This window comes from Onychomys torridus, chromosome 18 (assembly GCF_903995425.1).
Source record: "Onychomys torridus chromosome 18, mOncTor1.1, whole genome shotgun sequence".
Taxonomy (NCBI): Eukaryota; Metazoa; Chordata; class Mammalia; order Rodentia; family Cricetidae; genus Onychomys; species Onychomys torridus.
Window position 1 is genome coordinate 31,472,490 of NC_050460.1, and position 25,727 is coordinate 31,498,216.

At 49.7% G+C, this 25,727-nt stretch overlaps 3 protein-coding genes across 3 annotated transcripts in view; 2 read left to right on the plus strand and 1 right to left on the minus strand.

The window, feature by feature from the left end:
• Positions 1-2,901: 2,901 nt before the first annotated feature.
• LOC118569834 (cytochrome c oxidase subunit 5B, mitochondrial) lies at positions 2,902-4,846 on the plus strand. The gene is made up of 4 exons (XM_036168087.1): positions 2,902-3,099; positions 3,619-3,692; positions 3,858-3,957; positions 4,655-4,846. Exons 1-4 carry the CDS (start codon positions 2,997-2,999, stop codon positions 4,765-4,767), a joined length of 390 nt encoding a protein of 129 aa, XP_036023980.1. The 5' UTR covers positions 2,902-2,996; the 3' UTR covers positions 4,768-4,846.
• A 4,707-nt stretch (positions 4,847-9,553) lies between these two features.
• Positions 9,554-23,351, minus strand: Actr1b (actin related protein 1B). The gene is made up of 11 exons (XM_036167907.1): positions 23,161-23,351; positions 21,361-21,425; positions 20,007-20,082; positions 13,972-14,097; positions 13,599-13,723; positions 13,219-13,435; positions 13,001-13,093; positions 12,727-12,901; positions 12,082-12,143; positions 11,882-11,922; positions 9,554-11,706 (listed from the first exon to the last, which is right to left on the minus strand). Exons 1-11 carry the CDS (start codon positions 23,206-23,208, stop codon positions 11,604-11,606), a joined length of 1,131 nt encoding a protein of 376 aa, XP_036023800.1. The 5' UTR covers positions 23,209-23,351; the 3' UTR covers positions 9,554-11,603.
• A 198-nt stretch (positions 23,352-23,549) lies between these two features.
• C18H2orf92 (chromosome 18 C2orf92 homolog) overlaps positions 23,550-25,727 on the plus strand; it is a 46,089-nt gene continuing 43,911 nt past the window's right edge. Inside the window, exon 1 of the mRNA XM_036168329.1 lies at positions 23,550-24,149. Within this exon, the coding sequence (XP_036024222.1) occupies positions 23,999-24,149 (151 nt within the window). The 5' untranslated portion in view covers positions 23,550-23,998. The remainder of the gene's footprint in view (positions 24,150-25,727) is intronic.

The following is a 25,727-nucleotide window of genomic DNA, read 5'->3' on the forward strand; positions in this document are numbered from 1 at the left end:
TTTCTTGAACCGGACAAGTCTTGACAAAATTCTCCTGGGTTTAGGGAAAGCTATGAGAGTGAGAAACAAGTATGTATTGGTTCACTTTCTATTGCTGTGATAAAACACGGTGACCAAAGCAACTTATAAAAGTGTTAATTCGCTTACAGTTCCAGAGGGTTAGAATGCATGATGGCAGAGCAAAGGCTTGACGTCAGGAACAGCTGGGCGCTCATATCCTGATCTGAAAGTAGGAGAAGGCAGAGACAGAGCTAACTGGGAATGGAATCTTTTGAAATCTCAGAGCCCACTACTAGCAGTGGCACATCTCCAACAAGGCCACACCTCCTAGTCCTTCCCAAACAGGTCCATCAACTGGGGACCAAGTGTTCAAACATAGCAGCTTATGGGGGTATTCTCATTCAAATCACCACAAAGTCTAAACTAAAATTTTACCTTGGGCCAGCAGAATGGTTTAGTGCGTAATGGATGGTACTTGCTACACATGCCTGAGGACCAGAGTTCAAGCCCTGGAACATAAAGTTAGAAGGAGAGAACTGACTCCACAGAGTTGTCTTCTGACCTCCACAAGCATACTGTGGCATGTGTGTGCCCACATGTGTAAACACACACACACACACACACACAATCTTCAGTAATACAAAATAAAGTTTAAATTTCCATATTAGAGCTTGGTATATTCCATTTTACAGTGAGGCATTGGGGACTTATATCAGAACTGAATGTTCACCGGCTTGCTAAGAGCCAGGTTAGTAGATAGTCACTGAGACAAGGGTTTGTGGTTAAGATAGGAAAACTCTGGCTTAAAACACAAGTAAATTAAACAGGATTCTGTGGTGATATACTGGGTACCCTAATAAAATTTGCTTGAAGATCAGAGGACAGAAGAAGCCACTAGATTAAATATAGAGGCCAGACAGTGGTGGCACACACCTTTAATACCAGCACTCAGGAGGCAGAGATCCATCTGGATCTCTGTGAGTTCACAGCCACCTTGGATTACATGAGATTGACTCAGTCTAGGAGAGAAACAGAGCCAGGTAGTAATGGCACACACCTTGAATCCCAGTATTTGAGATCTCATGCTTTTTGCTTGGGAAGCCCACACACCTTTAATCCCAGCACTAAGAAGGAAGTTATATGGCTGGGCGGAGAAAGGTATATAAGGCGTGAGGAGACAGGAACTAGAAGCTTTTAGGCTGGAGACCTTTCGGGTGAAGACTCAGGATTTCAGTCAGAGGATTCGTGGAGTTGGCAAGGTGAGACGTGGCTGTGGCTTGTTCCTTTGTCTCTCTGGTCTTTCAGCATTGACCCCAATATCTGGCTCTGAGGATTATTATTATTATTATTATTATTATTATTATTATTATTATTATTAAAAGACTATTTAACATTTGAGTTACGGGATTCTTTGCTGCAGGCCTGATCAGACCATTACATTTGGCAGCATGCATCTGCAAGAGGAGTTAGTCCTCAAATGAAGAACTTCCTCGTCTCCATCAAGTCCTATTTCCAAAGAGTGTATTCTGAAATTTGCACTTGATGGGATACAAGGAATACCTAGTATTAGTTTTCTTGACTGTTACCAAAAGGAAAAAAGATGGATGAGCTGGCTGATGGGGCTGGCTGTTTTTTCTTCCCCTCACCAAACACCTAATGCAGGTACAAATCAGTAATAAGTCCATGGGGGAAGTATTTCTTGAACCAAGGGATTTTTTTCCCCAGCTTAATTGGGATGACTGTAGTGAGGTCAGGCAGGAATAATGAAAACCATGCCAAGTGAAGCCCATTTTCAAACAGGATCAAGGAATTTGGGGCCTCAGAATAGAGACTTTTTTTTTTTTTAAACTTGGTGGCAGCATCCACAAAGACCCAGTTAGTTGCTCTGAAGGAATGTTCCACCAGCCCCTTTTGAAAATAACCCACAAGGGGCAAATGACAACACCTGGGAATTTAGTCCTTCATAGTTAGCCACAAATTGACCTATAAGCTTTATATTTGGTCCAAGTGGCCGGATTGACTAAAAGTTACTTGATAGTATCTTATGCCAGGCCTCTGCATGGTGTTGGAGATTCCGTCACTGGGCACCATTAGGGAAGCCTGGTGTTTCAGGAATATTGCACAACGTGAACAAATACTAGGCCCATGAAGTGGTCAGTGTTGGGAAGTCCTCTAGCCGTCTTGCCGTGGGTTTTCACACTTCACCTGTCTGTGTGCAGTGGGGAGCAATGGGAAGATGTTTTGTGTTTGGAGGCCTTTGGCCACAGTGCCTACCGTGACTTCCACTTGCATTATTAACGTTCCTTCCTTCCTCCTCTAGTATGCCCTCACTGGTCCATAACCTCATGGAGTAGCCACCAGAAGGTGTCCTACATCCATCCCGGTCCCTGGGGCTAACTAACACCATTACATCCATCCCATGGCACTGCTGTAGGAGGAAATCGAGGGTGGTGTAAGCCTTTAATCCCAGCAGAGAGCCAGATTTCTGAGACTAGTCTGATCTACAAAGCGAGTTCCCGGGTCAGTCAGGGTTGACTGTACATAGTGATACCCTGCCTAAAAAACAAACAAACAAACAAACAAACAAAAAGGAAGAGAAACTGAGGCCAAGACTGTGGGGGGAGGTCCTGCCCAATTCTGACAGGGTGGGACATTGCAACAAGTTGGTGATGGCTAATGGCTCTGCCTGCAGACCCGAAGCCGCGACTAACAGGCACAGCAAACGAAAGTCTTCCTGAGCTCACGTCCAAGTTTGCACCATTTGTGGTGCAGCAGCAGGTCCCTGACTGAGGGGAACTTAAGCTTCCAACAGCACTTCCACAACAGGAATGCCTGCCTATGTGGCTGGCACATGCGCAGCATCTCCCTTCGCTGCTCCGGCAGGCTGGGGGGAGGAAGCGGAAGGCTGGCTGGACGTTGACGGACGCCCATCGCCGGAAGTCCCGCCTGTCTTGCCGAGCCTGTTCCCGGAAGTGCATCTGCTTGTCTCGGGCGAGATGGCTTCAAGGTTACTTCGCGGAGTGGGCGCTCTGGCGGCGCAGGCCCTGAGGGCCCGCGGGCCCGGTGGCGCGGTTGCGACGCGCTCCATGGCGTCTGCAGGTACGTGGCCCGCTGGGCGAGCGAGGCCGGTGTCCGTGGCCTCCGGGGTGGTTGGTAACCGGGCGGGCGAGCGAGCGGGGTCGGCCATTGAGCGCCCTCGGCGCCGTTGACCACCTTCCGCTCCGGGAGCCTGCGTTCCGCGCGGTCTGGCTGTAATTTCGGCCGGCCGCTCGCCCGCCCGATTGGCCGCTGCTAAGGTGCCCCGTCTGGAAGGTGCCGGGTGACCTTGGGAGACAGGGACTGTTGGAGGGGTGAGAAAGGACTGGACCGGCTTTCAGATTGCAGCCAGGACACTCTCATTGACTTGATTTTAGGAAACAGTCGAAAAACAAGCTTCGGCGGGTGGTGGGGCAAGCTTCCCCTAAGGCTCTGGGAGTCATGACTCAGTGGGTTTAGGGGACCGTGGAAATACTTGGAAGCCCACCAAAGACGCCCACAATGTCACCTTTCCCGTATCGATCATTTTAGCGTGTGTTGATTCGCGGTCCTATCCGTTGACATTCATTTTCCTTCTTTTAGGTGGTGTTCCTACTGATGAGGAGCAGGCTACAGGGCTGGAGAGGGAGATCATGATAGCAGCTCAGAAGGGACTGGTGAGGAAAAGCTCTGTGTCCTCTGGAGCCCTTGGACGTGGATGGGATTCGAGGAGTCTCCTGTCAGCCTGCATTTGGTCCTGGAAACCCAACTTGTAGGAACAGCCCCTTTGCAGTGTCGTTGTGGGGGATGTCTGTCGTAATTAGTCACTTCTTGTCTTTCAGGATCCATACAATATGCTACCTCCAAAGGCAGCTTCAGGCACCAAGGAAGATCCTAATTTAGTCCCGTCCATCACCAACAAGCGAATAGTGGGCTGCATCTGTAAGTACCTTGCCTTTATTTTCTGGTCCATTTGTTTATAACCTGCTACACAGGATGTCTATAAGTTGCTTCAGTTACGTGCATGTGATTGATTGTGTGCATAAAAATACTCATAAATTGTTGTAAGGGTTCTGACCATCTCAGTATGCATGAGCCACAAGAGTCAGATGCCCTGGAGCTGTAGTTATACAAGCGAGGTTGTGAGCCACCTGGCCACCTGATATGGATACTGGGAATTGAACTCAGGTTCTCTGGAAGAGCAATCCATGCTCTTAATTGTTGAACCATCTTTCCAGCCCAGATTTTTATACACATACACAATGCATCTATACATACATATACATATATATCTATACATATATGTATGTATGTGTATGTGTATATATGTATATATATATGTGTGTATATATATATATTAAAAAAACTTGTATGCCAGGCATTAGGGATACAAACAGGTACTTATCCCACTTTGGGATTCTGCGTAGGGAATGGAATTGTTGGAACCAACAAGGTTATTTCACTCAGCCCTATTTTTTAATTTGAAAGAGCAGAGCTTAAAGTGATCAAGAGTCAACTGCGGGTTTTGTGGGTTGTTGGTGTTTTGGTCTCTGAAGTGTCTGCAGGAGAGAGATGAATGTTGAAAATCTCCCTTTGTGCGCTGGCGCTGGATGACTTTGAACCACCTTTTCCCTTTCAGGTGAAGAGGACAACTGTACTGTTATCTGGTTTTGGCTGCACAAAGGCGAGGCTCAGCGATGCCCAAGCTGTGGAACCCATTATAAGCTGGTGCCCCACCAGCTGGCCCACTGAGCCCCTGCGTTAACTTTTCAGAATGTGATAGAAAATTTCTCTCTAATAAAGACTAGCCATTGCATTGGCTCCTCCCATAGGTGGCTAGTCTTATTTCTGTAGTTCTTTTGGTTTTGAGACAGGGTTTCTCTGTGTATTCTTGGCTGTTCCGGAACTTCCTCTGTAGACCAAACTGACCCTGAACTCACAGAAATCCACCTGCCTTTGCCTCCCAAGTGCTGGGATTAAAAGTGTGTATCACCATCACCACCACCACCACCTGGCTTCTGTAGATTTTTTATATTGAGATCAGCTATCTCTTAATACCGGCTTGACATCTACTCAGAATGTAAAACCAGTATAGAGTTGTTAGGTTTTTATTTTTAAAAATTTTAAATTTTATATATGGATAGGGAGGGCAGAAACTAAGGGAGATTTTAAAGGGTGGAAGCAATGGCAGTATTTGGACCTTGCATGGATCTTGATGTTTTTGTTTTTGCAGTGCTAATGATGGAACAACTGAGCCACATGCTAGTGAGCCACTGTCCAACTCTGAATCTAGACTAGGGGAAGGACATTGTGGGGCTCAGGGAGTCCAGTCTGTCCCCCACTGGGGACTGTGGCTATGATCTGTATCTAGCTGTGGTTCCCTTTAAATAAGGTCTGCCTTCCAAGTTTAAAGGAGAGAGGAGGAAAGGAGAGACACACTAAGATGGACACTGTGAAGTCATTTATGGTCCCAGTTACTTGAGAGTCTGCAGTGTGAGGATCACCTGAGTCTGGGCAAGATAGACAGACTGTCACTCAAAATAATAATCATCATCATTTGAACTCAGTACTGACATCTAGGGATTTACTAAATTTTAAATGTGAGGTGTTCTCTTCAGAAGTACCATGGAAATATAAATTGGGCAAGAGAGCAACAGTTCACCTCAGCCACCATATGTATGATATGTTGGTGAAATTCTCAAAAGAAATTTCTGTAAAATGGAAATACCTTTTCATTTTATGTTGAAATTTGGTAGACGTTCAGCATACATAATTTTCAGTTTGAATTCAGGGATGGAGAGCCTGGGGGAAAGGCTCTTCCTCTATCTTGCTGATGTGTTTGGAAGATGCAGTCTAAGCTATTGCTTTCACTCTGAGTGATCATCTCTGCTTCCTAGTGCTCACTCAAGGCCTTTCCTGTGGGAGAGGGATCCCACGTGCTGTTAAATCTTACTCTACAACCCCACTTTAAATGCTGTTTCCCATCTGCTCCTGTACACTCCGGGTGCTCCTGTCTGCAGTCTCCTTACCTTTTCACTCCTTCAAACTGCAGAGGATGAGCTAGATCATTAAGTTAGTCTGTGCTCCCCTGGCCTCTCACTGCCAGATCTTCCTTGCTGTTTTTAAGGATTGTAACCAGTTCAGAAAGGAAAATCTCCAGGGCATTTACAGGCTGAGGCATGCAGAACAATAATCCAATCCGCATCTTAAACCCCCAAACCTGTACGTACCTTAGGTCACATAGCAAACAGGAATTAGGTTGTAGATGGGAGTTAGGGACAGCTGTCTGGTTGGCCACCTGTCTGGCTCAGCAGGTAAAGGTACCAGCTGTCCCGCCTGAGGACCTGAGTTCAGTCCCCGGGACCCACCTGATGGAAGGAGGGAACCTACCCCCATGAGTTGTCCTCTGCCCTCCACACGTGCTGTGGCACACCCTCACTAAGTAAATAATAAATATCTTAAAAATTAGGGAGACTCTTGGATTATCCAGGTGGAGTAGAAAGAGGGACCTAATGATGCTGATAACCCAGGAAAGAGGCCTTGAGCCAAGAGATGCAGGTGGTCTCTGGAAGGAAGGCAAGAGGGTGTAGTCTCCAGGTATGAAGGCCTGTAATGCTTTGATTCTAACAAAACCTATGTTGAGCTGCTGTGTAAGATAATAAATTTACATTCTAAGTCCCTATGTTTGTGATTAACTTTTTATAGCTGCAATAAGAAACAGACTAGTAAATTCCTGAGTCTTTGATTTAGCTGCACTTTGGAATCACTGAAGATCTACAAATCTTAGGAGGGAGGCCATCCTAGACTACTAAAGTGTAGTCCATGGGGGTGGGACTTGGGTGGCAGAGCTTCCGAGTTCCCAGGTGCTTCTAGTCTGCAGCTGAGGCTGAGAACCCCACTTTGTTAGTCACGTGGGCTTGAGTATCCTGTACCTCCTTGGGCCACTGGGAAAGAAGGAAATGCTGTGTTCTGACCAAGAGGACTGAATCTCAGGTTCTGCCTGGAGGAGGGTTTCAGCTGAACCTTTGGTTTGTCTCCTGTCACCAAGGAGAAATACAGACTTCATTAAACTATCTGCAAGTTCAGGAATAACCATTTCCAAAACCCCTTGTAAATGGCCAGTCTGATGCTCTATCATACATGTGTGTATGGTTTTTTGTTTTCGTTTTGAGACAGGGTCTCACCATATAACTCTGGCTAGTCTGGAACTTCCTGTGTAGACCAGGCTAGCTCAAACTCAGAGATCCACCTCAGAGAATCAAAACTGAGTGCTAGGATTAAAGCCATGTTGCCACCACACCCGGTGTGTATTTTTTGGTTTTAATTTGTTCTGTGTGCATGTGTGCATGTGCAGTGTTTGTGGGCACACGGGCTACAGCGCACACATAGAGGATAACTTTGTGAAGTTGTTCAGTCCTTCCACCTTTATATGGACTTGGGAGAGTAACTCAGGACATCAAACTTGTGTGGTGTCTTTACCTACTGAGTGACCGAGTGTGCCTTTTAAAAAACCCAGAGCCATCTCTAGCCCCTCCTGTGTTCCATCTTACAGACTACCTAGTCTGTACAGTATGACTATCAAAAACCAGGAAGGTAGTTTATATATTTCAATCACCTAATCCTTAGACATCAAGTTTTCCTAAATGCTCATTAGTTGTGTGTGTGTGTGTGTGTGAGGGGAGAGAGAGATGGGGGGGGGTAGGGAATACTGCTGTGTAGCCCAGGCTGACCTCAAACTCAAGATCCTCTGTCAGTCTCCTGGTTGCTGGAATTGGAGGCATGTGTCACCACACTGAGCTATTCAGTGTCTTTTCCATCAAGAGGATTCGGTTCAGAGTTACATTCCACTGTCTGGGGCATTCCCGTCTTGCTCAGTCTTTGGACACTGCCAGTGATTTTTAAATTTTAATAACCAACCCGATTCCAGTTTGTGCTGCCCATATACTTCTGGGTATCTGTTGGAACACGGTCAACCTATCAGTAACTTGAACACAGACTCTCCCCCAGAGACAATCAACTGTCCATAGTCCCTGACTGGGGATTCGTGATGTTCCACATCATGCTAGAATGTTGGTTGACTGGGTTGCTCTTGGGCTCAGAGCTGCTGGGAGTTGCTGAGTGCACTGCCCTGTCACATCCCAAAGACAGAGTTCAGTCCTCCCCAGCTTCTGGCTCCTACAAACTTTGTGCCTCTCTTCCATGCTGGCCCCGAGTCTTGGGGATAGGGAGTAAACAGATGTCGTTAGTCTCTGCACTCTGCAGTTGTGAGTTTGTCTAACCATCCTCCACTGTGCAGACCGACTTCTCTGTGGAGCTCTGAGCGCTGCACTAATCTATGGGTGGACAGAGGGGAGCCTGATACCGTCCTTTTAGCAAAACAGTAGCAGTAGGTTCACCCCTGGGTAGGTGAGCTGCCCCAGCCGTGGGTTCTTCAGACAGATGTGTGCACCAGGTATGCATTTATTCATTCAGTCAGAAGTGGTTGGTCCCCCCAACACTGGCGTCACTATCGCACCCATAGGCATCTCTTGCCAAGCCAGTCATTCTAGTTCACAGCTGGGTTAAGACTTAACTCTCCCCACAGCAGCCTCCATAGCACCTTCCAGTGCTTAGAGCTAGCCAGCAGGGAGGAAGCTTCCTGGTCAGTTACAGTTTGATTTTGACATGTCCCGTGACCAATATGTGAGTATTCTTAGCAATAAGATCTTACCTCAAATACTGGGGACAGCCAAAAGGAAGCAATGGCCTGTCTTGTCATTGTTTTGGGACAATACATACACCTCACCAACTCAAGGGGAGGTATCCTACATATGAACTCAGGCCTTCAAGTGCATGGCCAGCGCTTTATCAACTGAGCCATCCCCCAGCCTTTAGTCACATGTCGGGACTCAAGTATTTTATTGTACGGTCTCTAATATATTAAAGATTGGAGCACTGGGGGCTGCGTGAAGTCAGTCGTACATTGCTTTTAAGTCATTTGAGTTTCCCTTTAGGGAGCTGAAGGATAGACCCGGACACTGTGTTCATTGTTTATGGGGTGCCACTGATTCTAGGCCCTCCAAGCAGAGGCAGGAGACCCATGTATGTATTCTAACCTGGTGCTTGCTCACACAGTTAAGTGTTTGTCAGCATTAGTAGAACAAAACCAGTTCATACCTGTAAATCAGTACAACACAAGGCCTAGTCTAGCTGTTCCCCTCGGCTGTAGCTCTTACCAGGCCATTCCTGGGGGTATGGAGGCCTTTTTTTATTTTTATTTTTTCCTTAAAAAAAAAAAAAAAAAAAGTGACTTTGACATGCATAGGGGTGGTTCCTGGACAGACCAGCAGGAGCAGAGCTGGCAAGCAGCCGCAGGTCGGGTTCTCTTAAGGAAGGAATGAGAAAGACCTCCAGTGCAGCAGCGTGGTTCCCGAAGTGATTTTGCCAGATCACACCAGCCAGCTGTTTTGGTTTTCCCAGGAAGTGGAGGGCTACGTTAACGGGAGTTCTACTGAAGGGGGGTTTGTCCCTTCCCCCCATGGCGATATTTACTCATATCTGTAAGGACTCATGAATATTTTATTGTATGGCTTATAACTCATTACAGATCTGAGGTGGTTACCCGCGCAGTAATTGTGAGAGCAAACACACTGGATGGGCAGAATGGAGCAGGGTCATGGTCTCCACGGGTAACGGGGGACTGCAGGAGACAGGACTTGGTGACTGACAAGAGGGGCCTGTGAGGAAGGAGGAGCTCAGCAGGAAGGTTCCGAACACAGGAGCCAGGGGTGCCAGCAGAACCCTGCACAAGAGCTGGTCTGCAGGGCCCCTCGGCAAAGGGTGCTGTGTAAACTGATGCTACGCTTTGACTATACGGCCGCCCAGAATCCCCTGCACACATACCTGATCAGTAGTTTGGCCTGTAGCTTTCAACACTTGGCTCTGGTCACTGTCCTTCCAGAGTGAAAACTTGTCATCTAGTACATAGCTCAACAACCTCCTCCACACCCTCGCCCAGCTGACCTCTTTGGTTTATGTCACTGTGCCACAGGCCAGTTTACCCTTCCTCACCAACAACCATCAAAGGCTCTCCCTAACCACTGACTGACCCAAGCTCTAACAAGCCAGCATGCCCCACCGAATGGCTCCGCCCTCACGCTGTCAGCCCAACACTGTTCCAAAATGGCTGCGATTTCTCAGTGCTGAATGCTTTGTGGGGCTACGCCGTCTTGTTCTCCATCAAAGACGTGCCGTGCTGACACACTAACAAGCACAGACCCCTGCCCGCCCGTTGAGCCCTCACTGCCTGAAGGACTTCCTGATTGTGTTCTGCTTCTTCCTGTCCAGCACCGTCCATTCTTAGGCTGCCCTGCCCTTCTCATCCGGCCCTAGGCTGCTAAGTCTGCATCACTGCCCGCACCTGCGTGCCCCTGCAGGCCTGTGTGAGATGCGAGACACACGTGGTGGCCCTGTCCAGGAATATGCAGGGAAGGCAGCCTGGCTCTGCTTCCCCTAGCAGGTCACGGCAAGAGGGTAATGAGGCTAGTCTCACTAGTCCCATTGCCCTGCCAACCACCAAAGGCCTCAAGCTCCTGAGCTATGCCAGTGTCATGCCGAGTTCCCTCTGGTCCTTTCTCTCAATGTCCCCAAGGATGAGCGAGCAAATGAGAGCACATGAAGGAAGCCACAAGAATCAGAGCCACACATTGGGCTTTGTCCATAATTATTACTATAATGATTTATAAAAAGAATCATTTTCAGGCAACTGTGTTAAATTATTGTTCAGCTCTGGAGAGGGAGGTGGGGCCCTGGCCATGGTGAAGACCTTTCTTGAGGGAGGTGAGGTGCCTACCCTTTGCGTCTAACGCCTGATGAAGTGGCTTCCCCTCAGCAAATAAAGAGACCATAATCCCTTCCTGTCCAGGGCACCGAGGGAAAGGCGGGGAATAGCAAATCAAAGTAGTGCTTTGAAAGGGAGTGGGGCAGACCACAAGGTGTGGCTACCCATGGCTCTGATGCTGACCCTTGGCCACATTCCTTCTTGGGGAATGGAGGACTGTTCCCTTAGTCAGTTCTATCTAGGGCATCTGCCCAGCAAAACTGGGTGTCCAAGGGTCCAGGCAGCCCTGTCAAGCCAGGAAGAGGAAATTGGCACACCAATGTCCTCATCACCCTAATGGGAGCTCCTGGCTGCCCCCTCAGCCCACTCCAGTGATCCAGGGACTCTAGCCCCAGTTGGAGGCTGTCAGAACAAACGGAGCATGTGAATGTCTGGTCTTGGAGCTTCAAGAATGGAGCAAGGAACCACAGGCCAAAGTGGTCCTGCTGAGAGGGTCGCCCACACCAACTCGATGGCGGACTCTTCGATTCCTATGCTCCAGCTTGGGACTGCCATCCATGCAGCTAAACATTACTCTCTGTGTGTCTGTGTGTGTATGTTGAGCACAGGGGGAGGGGAGGGCTACAGGTGAGCATGACGGCACCACCTGCTCTGGGGTCTGGGCATGCAGGGGACCCTAGGCCTAGAGCATGAACCCAGACCAAAAGGGGTCAAGGGCTCTGGCTCCCCTTTCCTCCCTGTCTCCCAATATGTCCACCCTCCTTGGGCATTAGAAGGTTTTGCGATGAATCGCACGGGAGCCATCTTCTTCATATTCCTTTTTGGATACCCACATCTTCTTGAAGGTGTCCAGGGAGGCGAGGATGGAGCCGCTGTAAAGATGGAGAGACAATATTCTTTGGTACCTGTGGGCTGGGCCAACTGCTATCCTGGGTCCTCAGAACTCCCATCCTTTTACTTGAGAAGGAAATCCATCCATTTCCCCCGGCCTGTGCAAAGCCTTGGAGAAGTCTCTCCCCATGCTCTTCTGCTTGAGCCCCATCTCACCCGATCCATGTGGAGTACAGCCGTTCCTGAGGAGCTGAGATCTAGAAGGAGCAAATGGCTGTATAACCACCTGTCCCTACACAGCCACCACCCTCAAACCCAAGGCAGCGAGGGCATGAGTGGTAGTTCAGGGTGGAGAATGGGGAACACAGGCTCAGAGGGGTCCCCAGCTCCCTCTCCCCAGAGGTGTCCAGTCTCACCTTGATTTTAACGTCCTTTGGGGCGAGCTTCTTTACTTCACTTAGTAACCTGTCTCCAAAGCCTGTGGATACAAGGATGGTCAAGCCTGGACCACAGCCAGCCTCCTTGCCATGGTGGCCCTTAGACCGCTAGCTGTTGCTGTCTCTCTGCCAGCACCCTGGAGGGTACAGCTTGTTGAGAGGCTGACATGAGATGTAACCTGAAGCCATACAGTGCCACCTGACCCTACGTCCTGCCTGAAGACGCCTCAACTGAACACTCCATGGCAGACTGACCGTCTAGTCACAAGCAAAGGAAAACTTCATTTTAGTGCTTGGTTGTTATTTTGGCTTCTTTTTCTTTTTTTATGAAAGAGTGTCTCATCCTATGTAATCCAGGTTTGGCAGTGAACTCATGATCTTCCTGCCTTAGCCTCCTGAGTATCGAAATGACAGGTATATGCCGTCATGCCTGGCATAATTAATTCTAAATCGAGTCTCTTAAAAAACAATAAACTAAAAACATCTCCCCTACCACAAGGTCCTGTTCACGGAGTACTGCCAAAAGGGTGGTGGAGATGGCACACTGCTGGCTCCAGAGAGCGGGTGGTCTGAGGTGCTAGCTACCCTGGGCCTTTGGCTTTGCCCCCCTCTCCCCAACAGTACCTTTAAAGAGTGTTGAGCCCCCTGAGAGCACAATATTGGAGAACAGTGTCCGGCGAAGGTCCATGTCGGACTTGTGGATGGCGAAGGCCAGCACTTCATGGAGCCCCTCACTCTCATCCCCCACCAGGTCTGGCTGGAAGAGCAGCTCGGGGGCCCGGAAGCGTGCGGGCCCCACCTGTGGAGAAGAAAGACTGAAGCAGGGCTCTCCAGAGCAGCCAGTCCCTTTCCTCCAGGCCGGCACCGGCTCCCAGGCACCGTCGGCCCGTCCACTCACGTCGAGCGTGCTGCCGTCTGGGAGGGTGTACTGCACCTTCTCCGTCTCTAGAGCTTCGTCCTTCTGCGGGTTGATGGACAGGTAGCAGGCTCGCTGTATGGGCAGAGCGCGCTCTTAGGCTGGCCGCAGCAGGGACGCTTGCAGCCAGGCACGGCTTGCTTTCATGGTCTTGGCCTCCCCAACCCCGGCCATGTCCACGTCCCCACGCCCTCGATCACCTCTTTGATGGTCCGGACGACCTCGAACTCAGCCGAGGTGTGGAAGTCGGCCCCTTCCTTGCGCAGCAGCAGCCTCAAATATCGGGAGACGTCACGGCCCGCAATGTCTACCCGCATGATGGAGTGTGGCATGGCAAAGCCCTCATAGATGGGGACAGCGTGAGTGACCCCGTCCCCCGAGTCTAAAACCACTCCCGTTGTGCGTCCTGTTGCGTACCTGCCACCAGGTCAGCATCCTTTTATTTGAGCCACTGAGGCGGGAAGACCGCCTCCTCAACCCCGCAAGGGACCCTGGGATGTTATTTATACTACACTGGAAACAGGCATGGAGGGGATCAAGAGGCTGTGCCCCCAGGGACGTCAGGACTTGGGGCACTCACAGGCTGAGCACGGCCTGCATGGAGATAAACAGTGCAGGGACATTGAAGGTCTCAAAGAACACCTCTGCTGCCTTCTCCCGGTTCTTACTGGGGTTCAGCGGGGCCTCCGTTAGAAGAACAGGATGCTATGAGAGACGAGGGAGTCATACACAAAGACAAGCTAGGCCCTAACAGAGCTTTCTTTCCTGAGCTAAAAGCACCACTGGACAGCCGCTTGTCCCTCCAAAGCCCAGGCCCCGAAACTTGGCCTGTCACTGGTTGTGCGCATGCGCACAGAGCGAGCGAGCAGGAAAGTCCTATCACTGTGCAGGCAGGGAGTGGGAAAGAAGCAATCAGGAAAGATGGAGCGCAGAGGGAGGGGAAGCTACCACACCTCCTCAGAGAAGGTCTGCAACTGGTCCTTAGAGTAGACGTACTGCCAGATACGCTCCATGTCATTCCAGTCCCGTACCACACCGTGCTCCATGGGGTAGCGGATGGTCAGTAGCCCCCGGTGCTCCTGGAGGACAGGGAGAAGCGGACATAGCACCTGGCCCTCATGAGCAGCTGTTGCACTGTGAAGCTGCCTCCTGCCTCTGCCTGCTGGGTATCTCCCAGAGCTCAGCTGGCCTCACATGGCTGAGGACCAGAGAAGATGGCAACACGCCTTACTGAATAGTCTTCTGAGCAAACTGCAGTTGTGCCTGCTGGAGAGGGTGTGGTCACCGGACCCTCACCCAAGAGTCCTTCCAGTTAACTGTGTGTGGCCCAAAGATCTTGAGAGGTGTCGAGTGCATGAGCTGGGGAAGGCTAACTGAAGGGAGACCCCACCACGATGGGCAAAAACTTTGCAGGTGCTTTGGGGTTCCTCATCCTCCTCTAAGTAGCCCCTCATCCACACTCTGTAAGAGAGCCCAATAAAAACCGGTTTTCCCAGGGTAAACTGATGGAGTTTGTATTTTGGTTTATGGCAGGAACCATAGAAGGAGGAGAAAGATGCTGTCTCCTTGGGAAGGAATTCTTCCAACACGTCTGGTAGTCAGCAGGATATGACAAAACAAAGACGTGCTGTAGACTATTATTTTAAGATGTGTTACATTTGTTTTTGCTGTGGAACATTTGTTTGAATGATGCAAAGATGTATTGCATTTGTTTAACTCTGTGAAGCTGTGTTACTGTGCCTGTCTAAAACACCTGATGGCCTAATAAAGAGCTGAACAGCCAATAGTGAGGCAGGAGGAAGGATAGGCACGGCTGGCAGGTGGAGAGAACAAATAGAAGGAGAAAAAGAGAAGAAAAAAAAAAGGTTGAGGAGCAAGAGAACAAGGAGAGGAGGACACTAGAGGCCAGCCAGCCAGCCACCCAGCCACACAGCCACCCAGTCAGTCATGGAGTAAGAGTAAAAGCAAGATATACAAAAATAAGAAAAGGAAAAAGCCCAGAGGCAAAAAGGAAGATGGGATAATTTAAGGAAAGCTGGCTAGAAACAAGCCAAGCTAAGGCCAGCCATTTATATGTAAGAATAAGCCTCCATGTGTATTTATTTGGGAGCCTCTGGGTCTGGCTGCCCCCAAAAGAACAAAGAGTAAAAAAACCCAACCAACTACAAAGGTGAGTTTGGGAAAAGCAACAGTGTTTCCAGATGATGAGCCGGGCAGCTAAAGCCTCACTGAGGTGGGGCATCTGTTTTCCCATGTGGTGTGCTGGAGTATCCCTCCTTGTAGCAACAGCTGCAGTGCCCCTGACCTGGGTGATAAGATGAGCAACTGAAGCCCAGAGGGAACTGGCTTGTGTGAAGGGGGAACTGCAAAGCAAGGACACATGGCTAGCACCCTCCATGTTAGCCTTGGACTTAGAAAGAAAGGTGGAAAAACGGAGATCGTGGCATTGGCTTGCTGCTGCTTACAGGTGGGGGACCAAAGAGCACACAACTCCGATCTACGTTAAAGGGCTCTTCCTGAGATTCAGGGACTTGGAACCTGTGAGAAGCACTGGTTAAGAGTGATGGTTACAGAACTGAGACAGGTGGCACATGGCACTCCAGTCACTGGGCAAGACAGGATGTTATTAACCGCGGTTCAGAAGAAGGTTGACTTAGCAGGGATCTTGGGACAGGCATAGGGCTTGAGTGGTGTTCATGAGCTCCACTATGCCAGCTGCTGGTGGAGGAAGCTTTTCAGGGATAGAGATCACAACAGCCACTTCCCTAATGAGGTAGCCAGGGACACCTGCAGGTGAGGACCATGCACAGGGGGACTGGAAACTCCATGCTGAAGTATGGATTTATTGGCTTGCCAACTATTTGGACCAGGTGTGTTGGCACACATCTTTAATTCCATCACTCTGGAGGCAGAGACAGGTGGATCTCTGTGTTTAAGGCCAGCCTGGTCTACATAGCCAATTCCAGGATAGCTAGGGTTACAGAGATCTTGTTTCATGATGCCCCCTCCAAACAAACAAACAAGCAAGCAATAAAACAAAAACAAAAACCCAACCCATTTGGGCTTGGGTGGGTGCTGGAACTAGGTGTTCCTTGGTTCCTGGAGTCTCAGGTGACAGAAACGGCTATCACAGTGCAGGTGAAAGGATTAAGTTTGACCAGAGTTGGGCAACTTCCTCCTCTGGGTATGCTGTGTGTATTTTTCTCTTGGAGGTGAACACAGATGAGTCACCCAAACAGAAGTCCTTTTAGCAGCCAGGTGTGGCAAACAGAGAGGTACCATCCGGCTGTAGAGGTATTGGAATGGCAACCAAGGACGCACCAGTCTAAGCCAAGAAGGTGCAGCCAACTGCGAGGTGGGCGGGTATAAAATACTGTGCCCTTGGCCTTAGGTCTGATCAGTTTGAGCCACCTGAGCCGTACAGAGTTCATCAAGACTAGGGAAATGTTGGGGCTGGAGAGGGCTAAGCGGTTAAGAGCACTGACACTTCTTCCAGAGGACCTGGGTTCAATTCCCAGCAACCACATGGCAGCTTACATCTGTCTATAATCCCAGTTCCAGGGGATCTGACACCCACACGCAGACACGCCAACAAAACACCAACGAACATAAAATTAAAAAATAACAACAAAAAAAACCACTGTCTTAAAAAAAAAAAAAAAAGAGCCGGGCGGTGGTGGCGCACGCCTGTAATCCCAGCACTCGGGAGGCAGAGGCAGGTGGATCTGTGTGAGTTTGAGGCCAGCCTGGTCTACCAAGTGAGTTCCAGGAAAGGCACAAAGGTACACAGAGAAACCCTGTCTCAAAAAACCAAAAAAAAAAAAAAAAAAAAAAAAAGAAAGGAAGAAAAAGAACAGGAAAATGGCATCAAGGACCCATTAAAGTATCCCCGGATGAGGAAGCCATATAACTGATACAAACGGATGGAGTCGTCTTTTCTTTCTTTCTTTTTTTTTTTTTTGAGCTGAAGATCGAACCCAGGGCCTTGCGCTTGCTAGGCAAGCGCTCTACCACTGAACTAAATCCCCAACCTGGAGTCTTTTAATGCTGTACTGGACTTCACTAATATTTTACTTCAGTATCTCCTCAGCTTTGGATTTCTGAAAACTAATACTTGCCTGGAATGGACTTTCAAAATACTTCAAGGTTACCTTCACAACCCTACTATTTGTCACGGGATGGTGGCCTAGGACCTTGCTCTGTCATCCTGAGCAACCCTGGTAAAAAGGTTTAATTATATAGATGACACAATGCTAACCTGAGTGCTTTGTGGATTTGGAAACCCATCTGAAAGACTTAACAGTCACCTAAGGGAGCAAGGACGGGAAGGGATTCAGGTCACGAAGGGGGCAAGGGCCATGCAATACTATGAAATTCTCAGAGACTTTCTGGTTGGGTGAAGCATGGATGATACCCACTGTGCTGGCTGGTCTGACGTCAACTTGACACAAGCTGGAGTCATCTGAAAGGAGGGAGCCTCAATTGAGCAAATACCTCCATAAGATCCAGCTGTAAGGCATTATCGATGGGAGATGGCCCAGCCAATTATGGGTGGTGCCATTCCTGGGCTGGTGGTCCTGGGTTCTGTAAGAAAGCAGGCTGAGCAAGCCAAGGGGAGCAAGGCAGTAATCAGCTCCCCTCCATGGCCTCTGCATCAGCTCCTGCCTCTAGATTTCTGCCCTGTTTGAGTTCCTGTCCTTATTTCCTGTATGAAGAACAGCAATATGGAAGTGTGAGCTGAATAAACCATTTTCTTCCAACTTGCTTTTTGGTCATAGCAATAGAAATCCTAAGTCCCCCACAAAGGTAACTAAGAGATTCTGCAACAACCCTTGCATGTAAAAGTTGAAGAATGAATGCTAGATACCTTGTGAGAGCATGAAAGAGACTTCTGGAGGACTTGAGGATAATGAGATTCCAGGTGCTAGGTTGGGGTGGGTTGACCGAGAAGGCCCTCTAAGCCCCCTAAACAAAAAAGGCTACTGTCATGCTGTTGGTTGTATACCAAAACCAGATGTAAGGCCCTGTTGGCTGAAGTCATGCATGCCTCAGTTGCAGGACTTGGTAAGGTCCAGTTGAGACGAAGTTCAAGTTTCCCCAGCCCCTGGTTAGCTTTCATAGCGCTGAAAGGTGCTATGAAGGCTGCTGGGGGAAATTATGGTCCAAAGTTCTGCTTGGTGGCAAACCTGGCATGCTACACTATGGAAGTGCCAGGCAAGATGGGCCAGTTAGTGCAATAATGGCACGAACCGTTATGGATACAACCAACTTTCTGATTAGTTTAGGCCTGCTCAGGAGACAGGAATTTACATCTGGTGCTGTGAGCTCAGACAGGAATGCGCCACGGCTGGGGAAAGTCACAGGCCCTACCTAACAACTGCAGTGAGTTTGTTACATGAAAGTGATGTGCCTTCCGAACATCATCAGCTGCCCTGGGATGTCTTTCTGTTTCCCTTTTCCCATTTTTCTTACTTGTGTTTTGCAGAAGGAATACCAAGACTATAGACATGGAGAGAGGGTCAAGATGATATGAGGGCTTGGTACTCCGCTGAAGCTGGAGAATAGCTAGTTATCTGTCACCCCTCCAAGGCTCAGGGAACATTGCTGAAGGGAGTGTGTGTATGTGTGTGGAAAGACACAAAGAGCTGAAGGAAGAGGTAGTGTTACAGAACATAATAGATACTCCAAGCAAAGAGGAGCCATTTTTATCGGGTCGGCTGTACCTGCTTGCAGGAAACCTTTTGAGCAGGCATGCTGAGGTTCCCTCAGAGGAGGTGGTGGGAGTGTCACTGGACCCTCACCTGAGAGTTCTCCCACCCGTACCCCCCAGCCATTCACAGGCAGTTCTGCCCTAACTGCCCATGGTCTCAGGGCCTTGAGAGGTGCTGGCGTATACAGGCTGGGGAAAGCTCATTCAAGAGTGAAGACTGCTGTGGGCTTCCCTTGCTTCCACACTAGCCTCTCACTCATAACCATCAATAAAGTCTCTGGTTTCCCAAGGTGAACTTCAGTAGACTCCTTGTCTGGTTTCTCACTGGGGCCTTATAAAGACTCACTGTTTATGTCTAGCCAAGGAAAGAATTCTGGAAATGTGCCCCATCCCACAGCCCATCATCCTCTTACCCCATGAATGTGCTTCCTTACTCACTGCCTAGACTGTCTACATTGTCTCCTCACGCCCTCATCAGCATCCATCTGGAGCAGTTCACCAACATCCAGCCAGTGTTCTGTCAGCATGGTCCCTCCTAGGCCACCTGGACCCATCATTCTTCCAGAGTACAGCTGGGACTCTGGCCCCTAGACCCAGCTCTCTAATCAGTCCTCACCTATCCTCTAGAGGATATGCCACCTCTACCTGCCCACAGCTACCCGTCTAGTGGACACAAGCTTCTCTTATAACAGTGGCTGGTACTCACCTCCCAGGAACCGCTCATCTGCCCCTTTATTCAGGCCTCCCCATTTCAGGCCCAGGGCTGCTCCTTTATTCCCCAGGTGCCTAGCTGGCTCTTCCCTCACACCCTATATTGGCTCCCTCAGAGTCTGATTTGGCTGGAAGTCCCCAGGTATGCCGGCCTAACCAGAATAAGAAACGGCCCCAGCCCTCCTCAGAGCAGGGATCAGGTTCATCCAATCTAGGTGATTCCAATTCTTCAGTCACTTTTGAGGGTAGCTGAAGATGACTTTGAACTTCTGATCCTCCTGCCTCCACCCCTCCCAAGTGCTGTGATCACACGAATGTGATCTTAATCATTTCTTTCTCTTATAATTTCCAAACAGCTTCTGAACGAGGACAGGAGGCCCAAGCATGTTCCTCAGGAGGGACATTTTGTTTGTGTCTCACAGAAAGGGGGTTGCCTTGCCACATACACAGCACTAAACAACCAAAGTGGGGGGGGGTGGCAAAAAGGCGCAGAAACCCTAGAACAGGTTGCTCTGACCAGCAGCCAGCTCTCCTGTGACGGAGGAACTCAAACGGAGGGCCAGTTACCTCTGCCTTCGGTCCGATGAAGAGGTCCCCCTCCAGGGCTCCGGCCATGACCCGCATGTGCTTGGGCCGTCCAACACTGCAAGGACACGGAAGGTCAGTGAGCTGGGCAGGTGCATGGCTGAACTGCGTCCAGGAAAGCTGTAGCCCAACCGCAAAGCTTTAGAGGGTGGCCAGTCTAAGTACTGGGAAGTGGCTCAGGGCAAAGGTCAGACCCTAGACTTATGGGAAGGGGGCCAGCAGCATTGGTTCCAGAAGCACAAGCAGTTTGGGGCCTGAAGGAATGGGTCTCTCTCCAGGGAGGGCTGAGTGTGAACGACAGGATCCCTTCATGGCCTGGCTCTATCTAGCAAGGGATGTGCCTTCGGTAGCCACCCTCTTGCCTGCTAATAGATGGAGGACAACCCTAGAGCTGTGGAGTGGCCACTGTCTCTCCCCACGGCCATGGCTTCCAGAACAGAGATTCAGTTCTTGGCAAGCATGTATTGGATGAGCTGCCATTCCAAATCATGATCCACACTCCCCACGTACCACCAACAGCTTTCCCTGACACCCACCCAGAGTTCTAGATGGGAAGCTGAAGGAAGCCCTTCCATGCACCCTCAGTACACCCAGGCTGGCCTTGGCCCTACACAGGCCTGTAGTTCTTAGAGCCACTCCCAGGGGACTCAGGGTCCACCTCTGATCTGTAGGCCACTGACACATCCTTCAAGCTCTGAGAGGCTCCCGAGAGAAACTTCCCAGTGGGCAGGTAGCACCCAGGCACTCCAGGATCTCTAGGACGGTACCACTCTGGTATTTCTGCTACCACCAGCACCATCTGGGGTGTGTGGAGAGGGCTAGACAGAATATTTCCTACATGCTAAACATAAATAAGCCCTGATGAAAACATTTTTTGGGGCTATGGGGGTATAGCTGAGAATGTACACTCAGCTTTCGGGAGGCTAGGGGCTCAAGCCGCTGCACCCAAACCCAGAATAACCAGAAAAACCTTCCCAGGGAGGCAGGGGCAGCTGTGTATCACCCCCACCCCCCCCCCCCCAGGAGTTTAGCTCTTTCCCTGGAGAGAGGTCCCTTTTATCCCCGCTACAGCCATCACCACACCCCATCCCCAGGGCAATGCCGGCTCCTTCGCCTCCTCTCTGGCTCAGCCAGAAACAAAGGTAAGAAAGAGGCTCTGAAGAGGAAACCGAGCACTGAACTCTCCCAGAGCTCAGGTTAACCCCACCAATCTGGTGTTTCCTCTTACAGGTGGAGGGGCAGCCGCCCTTAAAGGGAGCTGTGACCACAGGGCCCATGTTCTTCCCAAAAGCAAGTAAGGGCGGTCAGGGGAGGCTGCTGCCCCAGCAACACTTACTAGTTTGGGAAACAGTACTTAGGAATCTGGTCTCCCGCAAAACCAGCCTTGATCACCCCTGAACCCTGCAAGGAAAAGCAATGTTTAGCTCCTGCCATCGGCTCCAGATGCAGTCAGTGTCCCCGAGAGCGGAGAGAGCAGGCAGCCCCACCAAAGCTGGGCAGGGAGGAAACCAGAGACCCCACTTAGAGGACGAGGTCGTTTACAAGCATTAGTAGCTCAAAACTGGGAGTGATGCTGCATTGCCTGCCCTGGAGACTTTTATTTGGCTGGGTCTGGAAACTCAACGGGGAGAGGAGAGGGGGGGTTAGAGGCATCTAGTGGGAGGAGGTCAGGGTTGCTGCTCAATATTCTACAGTGCACAGGTTAACCCCGTTACCAACAATCACCCGCACCAGAAGGCTATCAGCGAGGAGAGAGAAACCATTACACACAGCCTCCTCTGTGCATGCTATGGCTAGTTCCTGTGGGAGGAATACAGCTCCACTCCAAAGATAGCTAGAGGCTACCCCTCAGTGTCATTCAGGAGTCCCTTTCTTCACCAGCAGAAACACACCACATATCGGGCCCCCTGGGGAGACCACTTGGTGTGTGCAAAGATTGGTGCCTTTCTCAAGTACCTTTCCTGGGGAGTAAGAGAGAATGGCCCTGTCCCCGCTCCAGCCTGGATGCTGGACCTAGGATTTCAACAAGAATCCGGCAAGCCTTCCATTCAGTAAAGGGATCACTTTCTCATGCCCTTTGCCCACCAATCTCCATCACAAGCTTCTAGGCATGCAGAGCAGAAACAAACATGTCCAAGTTATAGGAGAGGGCCTCCAAGCCCCAAGGAGCCAAGTGGGTGCCTCTAAGCGCATAAGCTTGTTGGCCACCAAGAAGGGAAGTAGCCTGATGTACACTGCAGCTTGCCAGAGCACTGTTCAGACAAGCACATCCCCAAGCCCAGGACTAGCCTCCATGATAAACATCTTGTTATGATTTAAGGGAGTCCACATGGGTGCTCCAAAAAAAGGCAGCCACAAAGGGACTCCATCAGGGGGTCACGTGGGAAGGAGTCAGCTCCCAGAAAGAGCAGAAGTGTGTCACTGTCAAAAACTCCAAGGCCTACACACCAGAGGCATCATCTAGGCACAGCCACAGAAAACCCCAGCTATGTCAAGGGTTCTGAGGCTAGACATCTCCCAGGGCAGCTGAAAGCAAGCAGAACCCAGGCGCAGAAAGACAAAGCCTCAGGAAGCAGGACCTCTTTCCTTTCAGTCTTGCAAACAACTACCCCAAACTGCTGCTGCTCTGTCCTGGGAAAAGTGGTCCTGCACTCTCCATTTGAAGAGAGGGGGCGTTAAAGCCGCAAAGAGGCTACCAAGTGGTGGTGGGTACCTGGCTGGTAGAAATTAACGTGCAGTGTTTGCCTCTGGGTGCAGCCCCTTGGGAAGTGTTGTAAAGATCATCAGGCCCTCCAAAAGAGGAGGCCAGCAGTGTGCAAAGGTCAAATGTCAGCCGACCTACATCAGGCGTCCAGAGCTGACCATAATACGCAAAGGACCGGGGATCGAAACTTGCCCAGCGCTTCCACCCAAGACAGACGCGTCCACCGGCCTAGGGCATCAAGGACCACCTGGCTATGTCCAGCTGTCCCGCACATCCCGGACTCCGAGGGAAGTGGTCCCGAGGCCCACACCTGGCCCCGCGGGGGCAGCGAGTGGGCACTGGCCCCACCAGCGCCGGCCACTGCGCGGCGCCGTGTGCGACCCCTGGACGGGACACAGCTCTCTCCCCCACAACCCCGCGGTCCGGACTCACGTTGTCGATGACCACGGGCTGGTTGGCGATGATATCGTAGGACTCCATGGCCGGGCCGAGCCGGCCCTGCCCAGCAGGCGGGCTGCAGGAGGACCGGCGGGCGACAGGGCGCGCGGGAGGACCCGGACGGCCGCGACTCGAGACGGGGCGCCGCGCCCCTCCTCCAGTGCGCTGCCTACGCGAACCCGACCCCGCGGCCAATCACAGCTGCCAACTGGCCTGATTGACTGTGAGCGGCCGGGGCGGACTGCGGACGGGAGGGGGCGGGGCCTCTTGGAGCTGGCTAGCCAATTGAGGCTGCCCGGAAGGACAGCCGGGCGTTGCCAAGGTAGGCTGCGCGGCGTCCGTGCGATGATGTCATGGCTGGGTTCTTAAAGGGGACCAGGAATTGAAAAGAAGGTCCATTGCAATTGGGAAGTCTCACCCACGGGGAACACGTCTTTCATGCGGCATCCGTGAGCACTCCTTCTTGTAGGGAGACAGACCTGAATATTTCAACGGAAGAGTCAAATTAGATTTATTCACGTTTTGATTTTTAGAGATAGGGTCTCTGTGATAGCCCAGGCTGGCCTCGCAACTGCTGGAATTACAGGCATGCGCTGCCATACTTAGCAACAGATAGTTTTGAATTTAATAAAATTTAAACCTTAGGTGAATGATAATTTCTCTTGTATTTTATTCTAGAAGTATTATACATTTAACTTACATTGGGCCTGTGTTTAATTTTGAGTTTTTGTACATGTATTGGGTAAGCCTCAGAACTCATATTTTTGCACCAGCCATCAAGTTATTCCAGTATTATTGTTGAAAATAATATGCTTTCTGGTGATGAGATGAGATGGCTCAGCAGGTAAAGGTGCTTAGCACTAAGGCTGACTACCTGAGGTTTGATCCGGAGACCCAAATGGTAGGAGAGAACCAGCTTTTCTTCCGCAACTTGTCCTCCGAATGCTACAAGTGCACTGTGGAATATGCATGTACAACCACAGGTACATACTTGAAAACAATCAATGGCTTTAATTCTAACAATAGAGAGGCAGAGGCAGGCCAATCTCTGAGTTCTAGAGGTCAGCAGAAGCTACATAGTGAGATCCTGTTTCTAAAAACATATATAATTTATATGTTAATATGTTTATATTATGTATAATAATTATATTTATAAAATCTTCATTGAGTTGCGTTGGTGCTTTTGTCAATAAGTGATATTTTCTGTGAACCTTCTGTTTCATTGATCCACCAGTCCATAACACAGAGTCTTGTGGCGACAGTGTTCTGTCACTGGGACAACATCTGAGAAAATCATCTTAGGAGAGGCCCTATCTCTTGTGTTGGTAGAGTTCACTGATGAAGTTACCTAGATTGTGAGTTCTCTTTGTGGGAAGATGATAACCCACAAATTAAATTTCTTTGAAAGAGATACAGAATAGTTCTGGCGGTGGAGGCTACCTCCTCCCATCCTCCTCTTCCTTCTTCTCTTTCCATTTAGAGTGCTCAACATGGAATCTGTAACGAGGCGAGTTCTCTATTACTGAGCCACCCTTACAGTTTTGCTATATCTTCTTGATTTGAACTTTGTTACTTTATCTGTGGAGAATTTGTCCACTTTTGGTAAATTTAACTGGCAAAAAATTGTCCATACAGTAACCATGTTTTTTTTGTTTTTTTGTTTTTTTTTCAGGGTCTGTAGAGATGTTTCCTTTCTGGTTCTTAAGATCCAGGATGCATTCCTTTGTCTTTTCCCCTGATCAGGCTGGCTAGAGCAGTGGTTCTCAAGCGACCCCTTTGGGTCAATCACCCTTTCACAGGGGTCCCCTAAGACCATTGGAAAACACAGATATTTACATTATGACTCATAACAATAGCAAAATGACAGTTATGAAGTAGCAATGAGAATAATTGTATGCTTGGGGGTCACCGCAGCGTGAGGAGCTGTATTAAAAGGTTGAAGCATTAGGAAGGTTGAGAACCACTAGGCTAGAGATTTTACTATTGTAATGATTTTTTCCCTCAAAACAACAGCTTTAGATTTCATTGACCATTTTTTTTTCCCCAAGAGTGTTTGCATTTTTAATGGACTGTAGCATTGATTACAAAGAAGAGCGTGCTGTAAAAGGTTTGCTGACTCCCACTCTATGCCCAGGTGACTTGTGTAAACCTAGTTGGTTTTTGTTTCTTTAACCTAGGTACAATGGTGTTTGCCTGCAATTTCAGCTGCAGAGGAGGCTGAGGCAACAGAATCACTTGATCCCAGGAGTTTGTGGTCAGCCTGGACAACAAAACAAGACCCTGTCTCAAACTAAACAAAGCCAAACACACACATCCCAGAGGAAAAGTAGACGCTTCCTCCTGGTGCCTAGATCCCAGGCAAGTCTGCCTGGAAATGAGAGAAGTCAGTTTGAGACTGCAAGATGGTTTGGTGGTGGAACGGTGCTTGCTGCCAAGCCTGACGGCCAGAGTTCTATCCCTGGGCTCTCTACATGGGGGAGGGGGAGGAACGACTCCTGCAAGTTGACCTCTGGCCTCTGTAGCTGGAAGTCCCACCTGGCCCCGCAGTCTGCCACTTATAA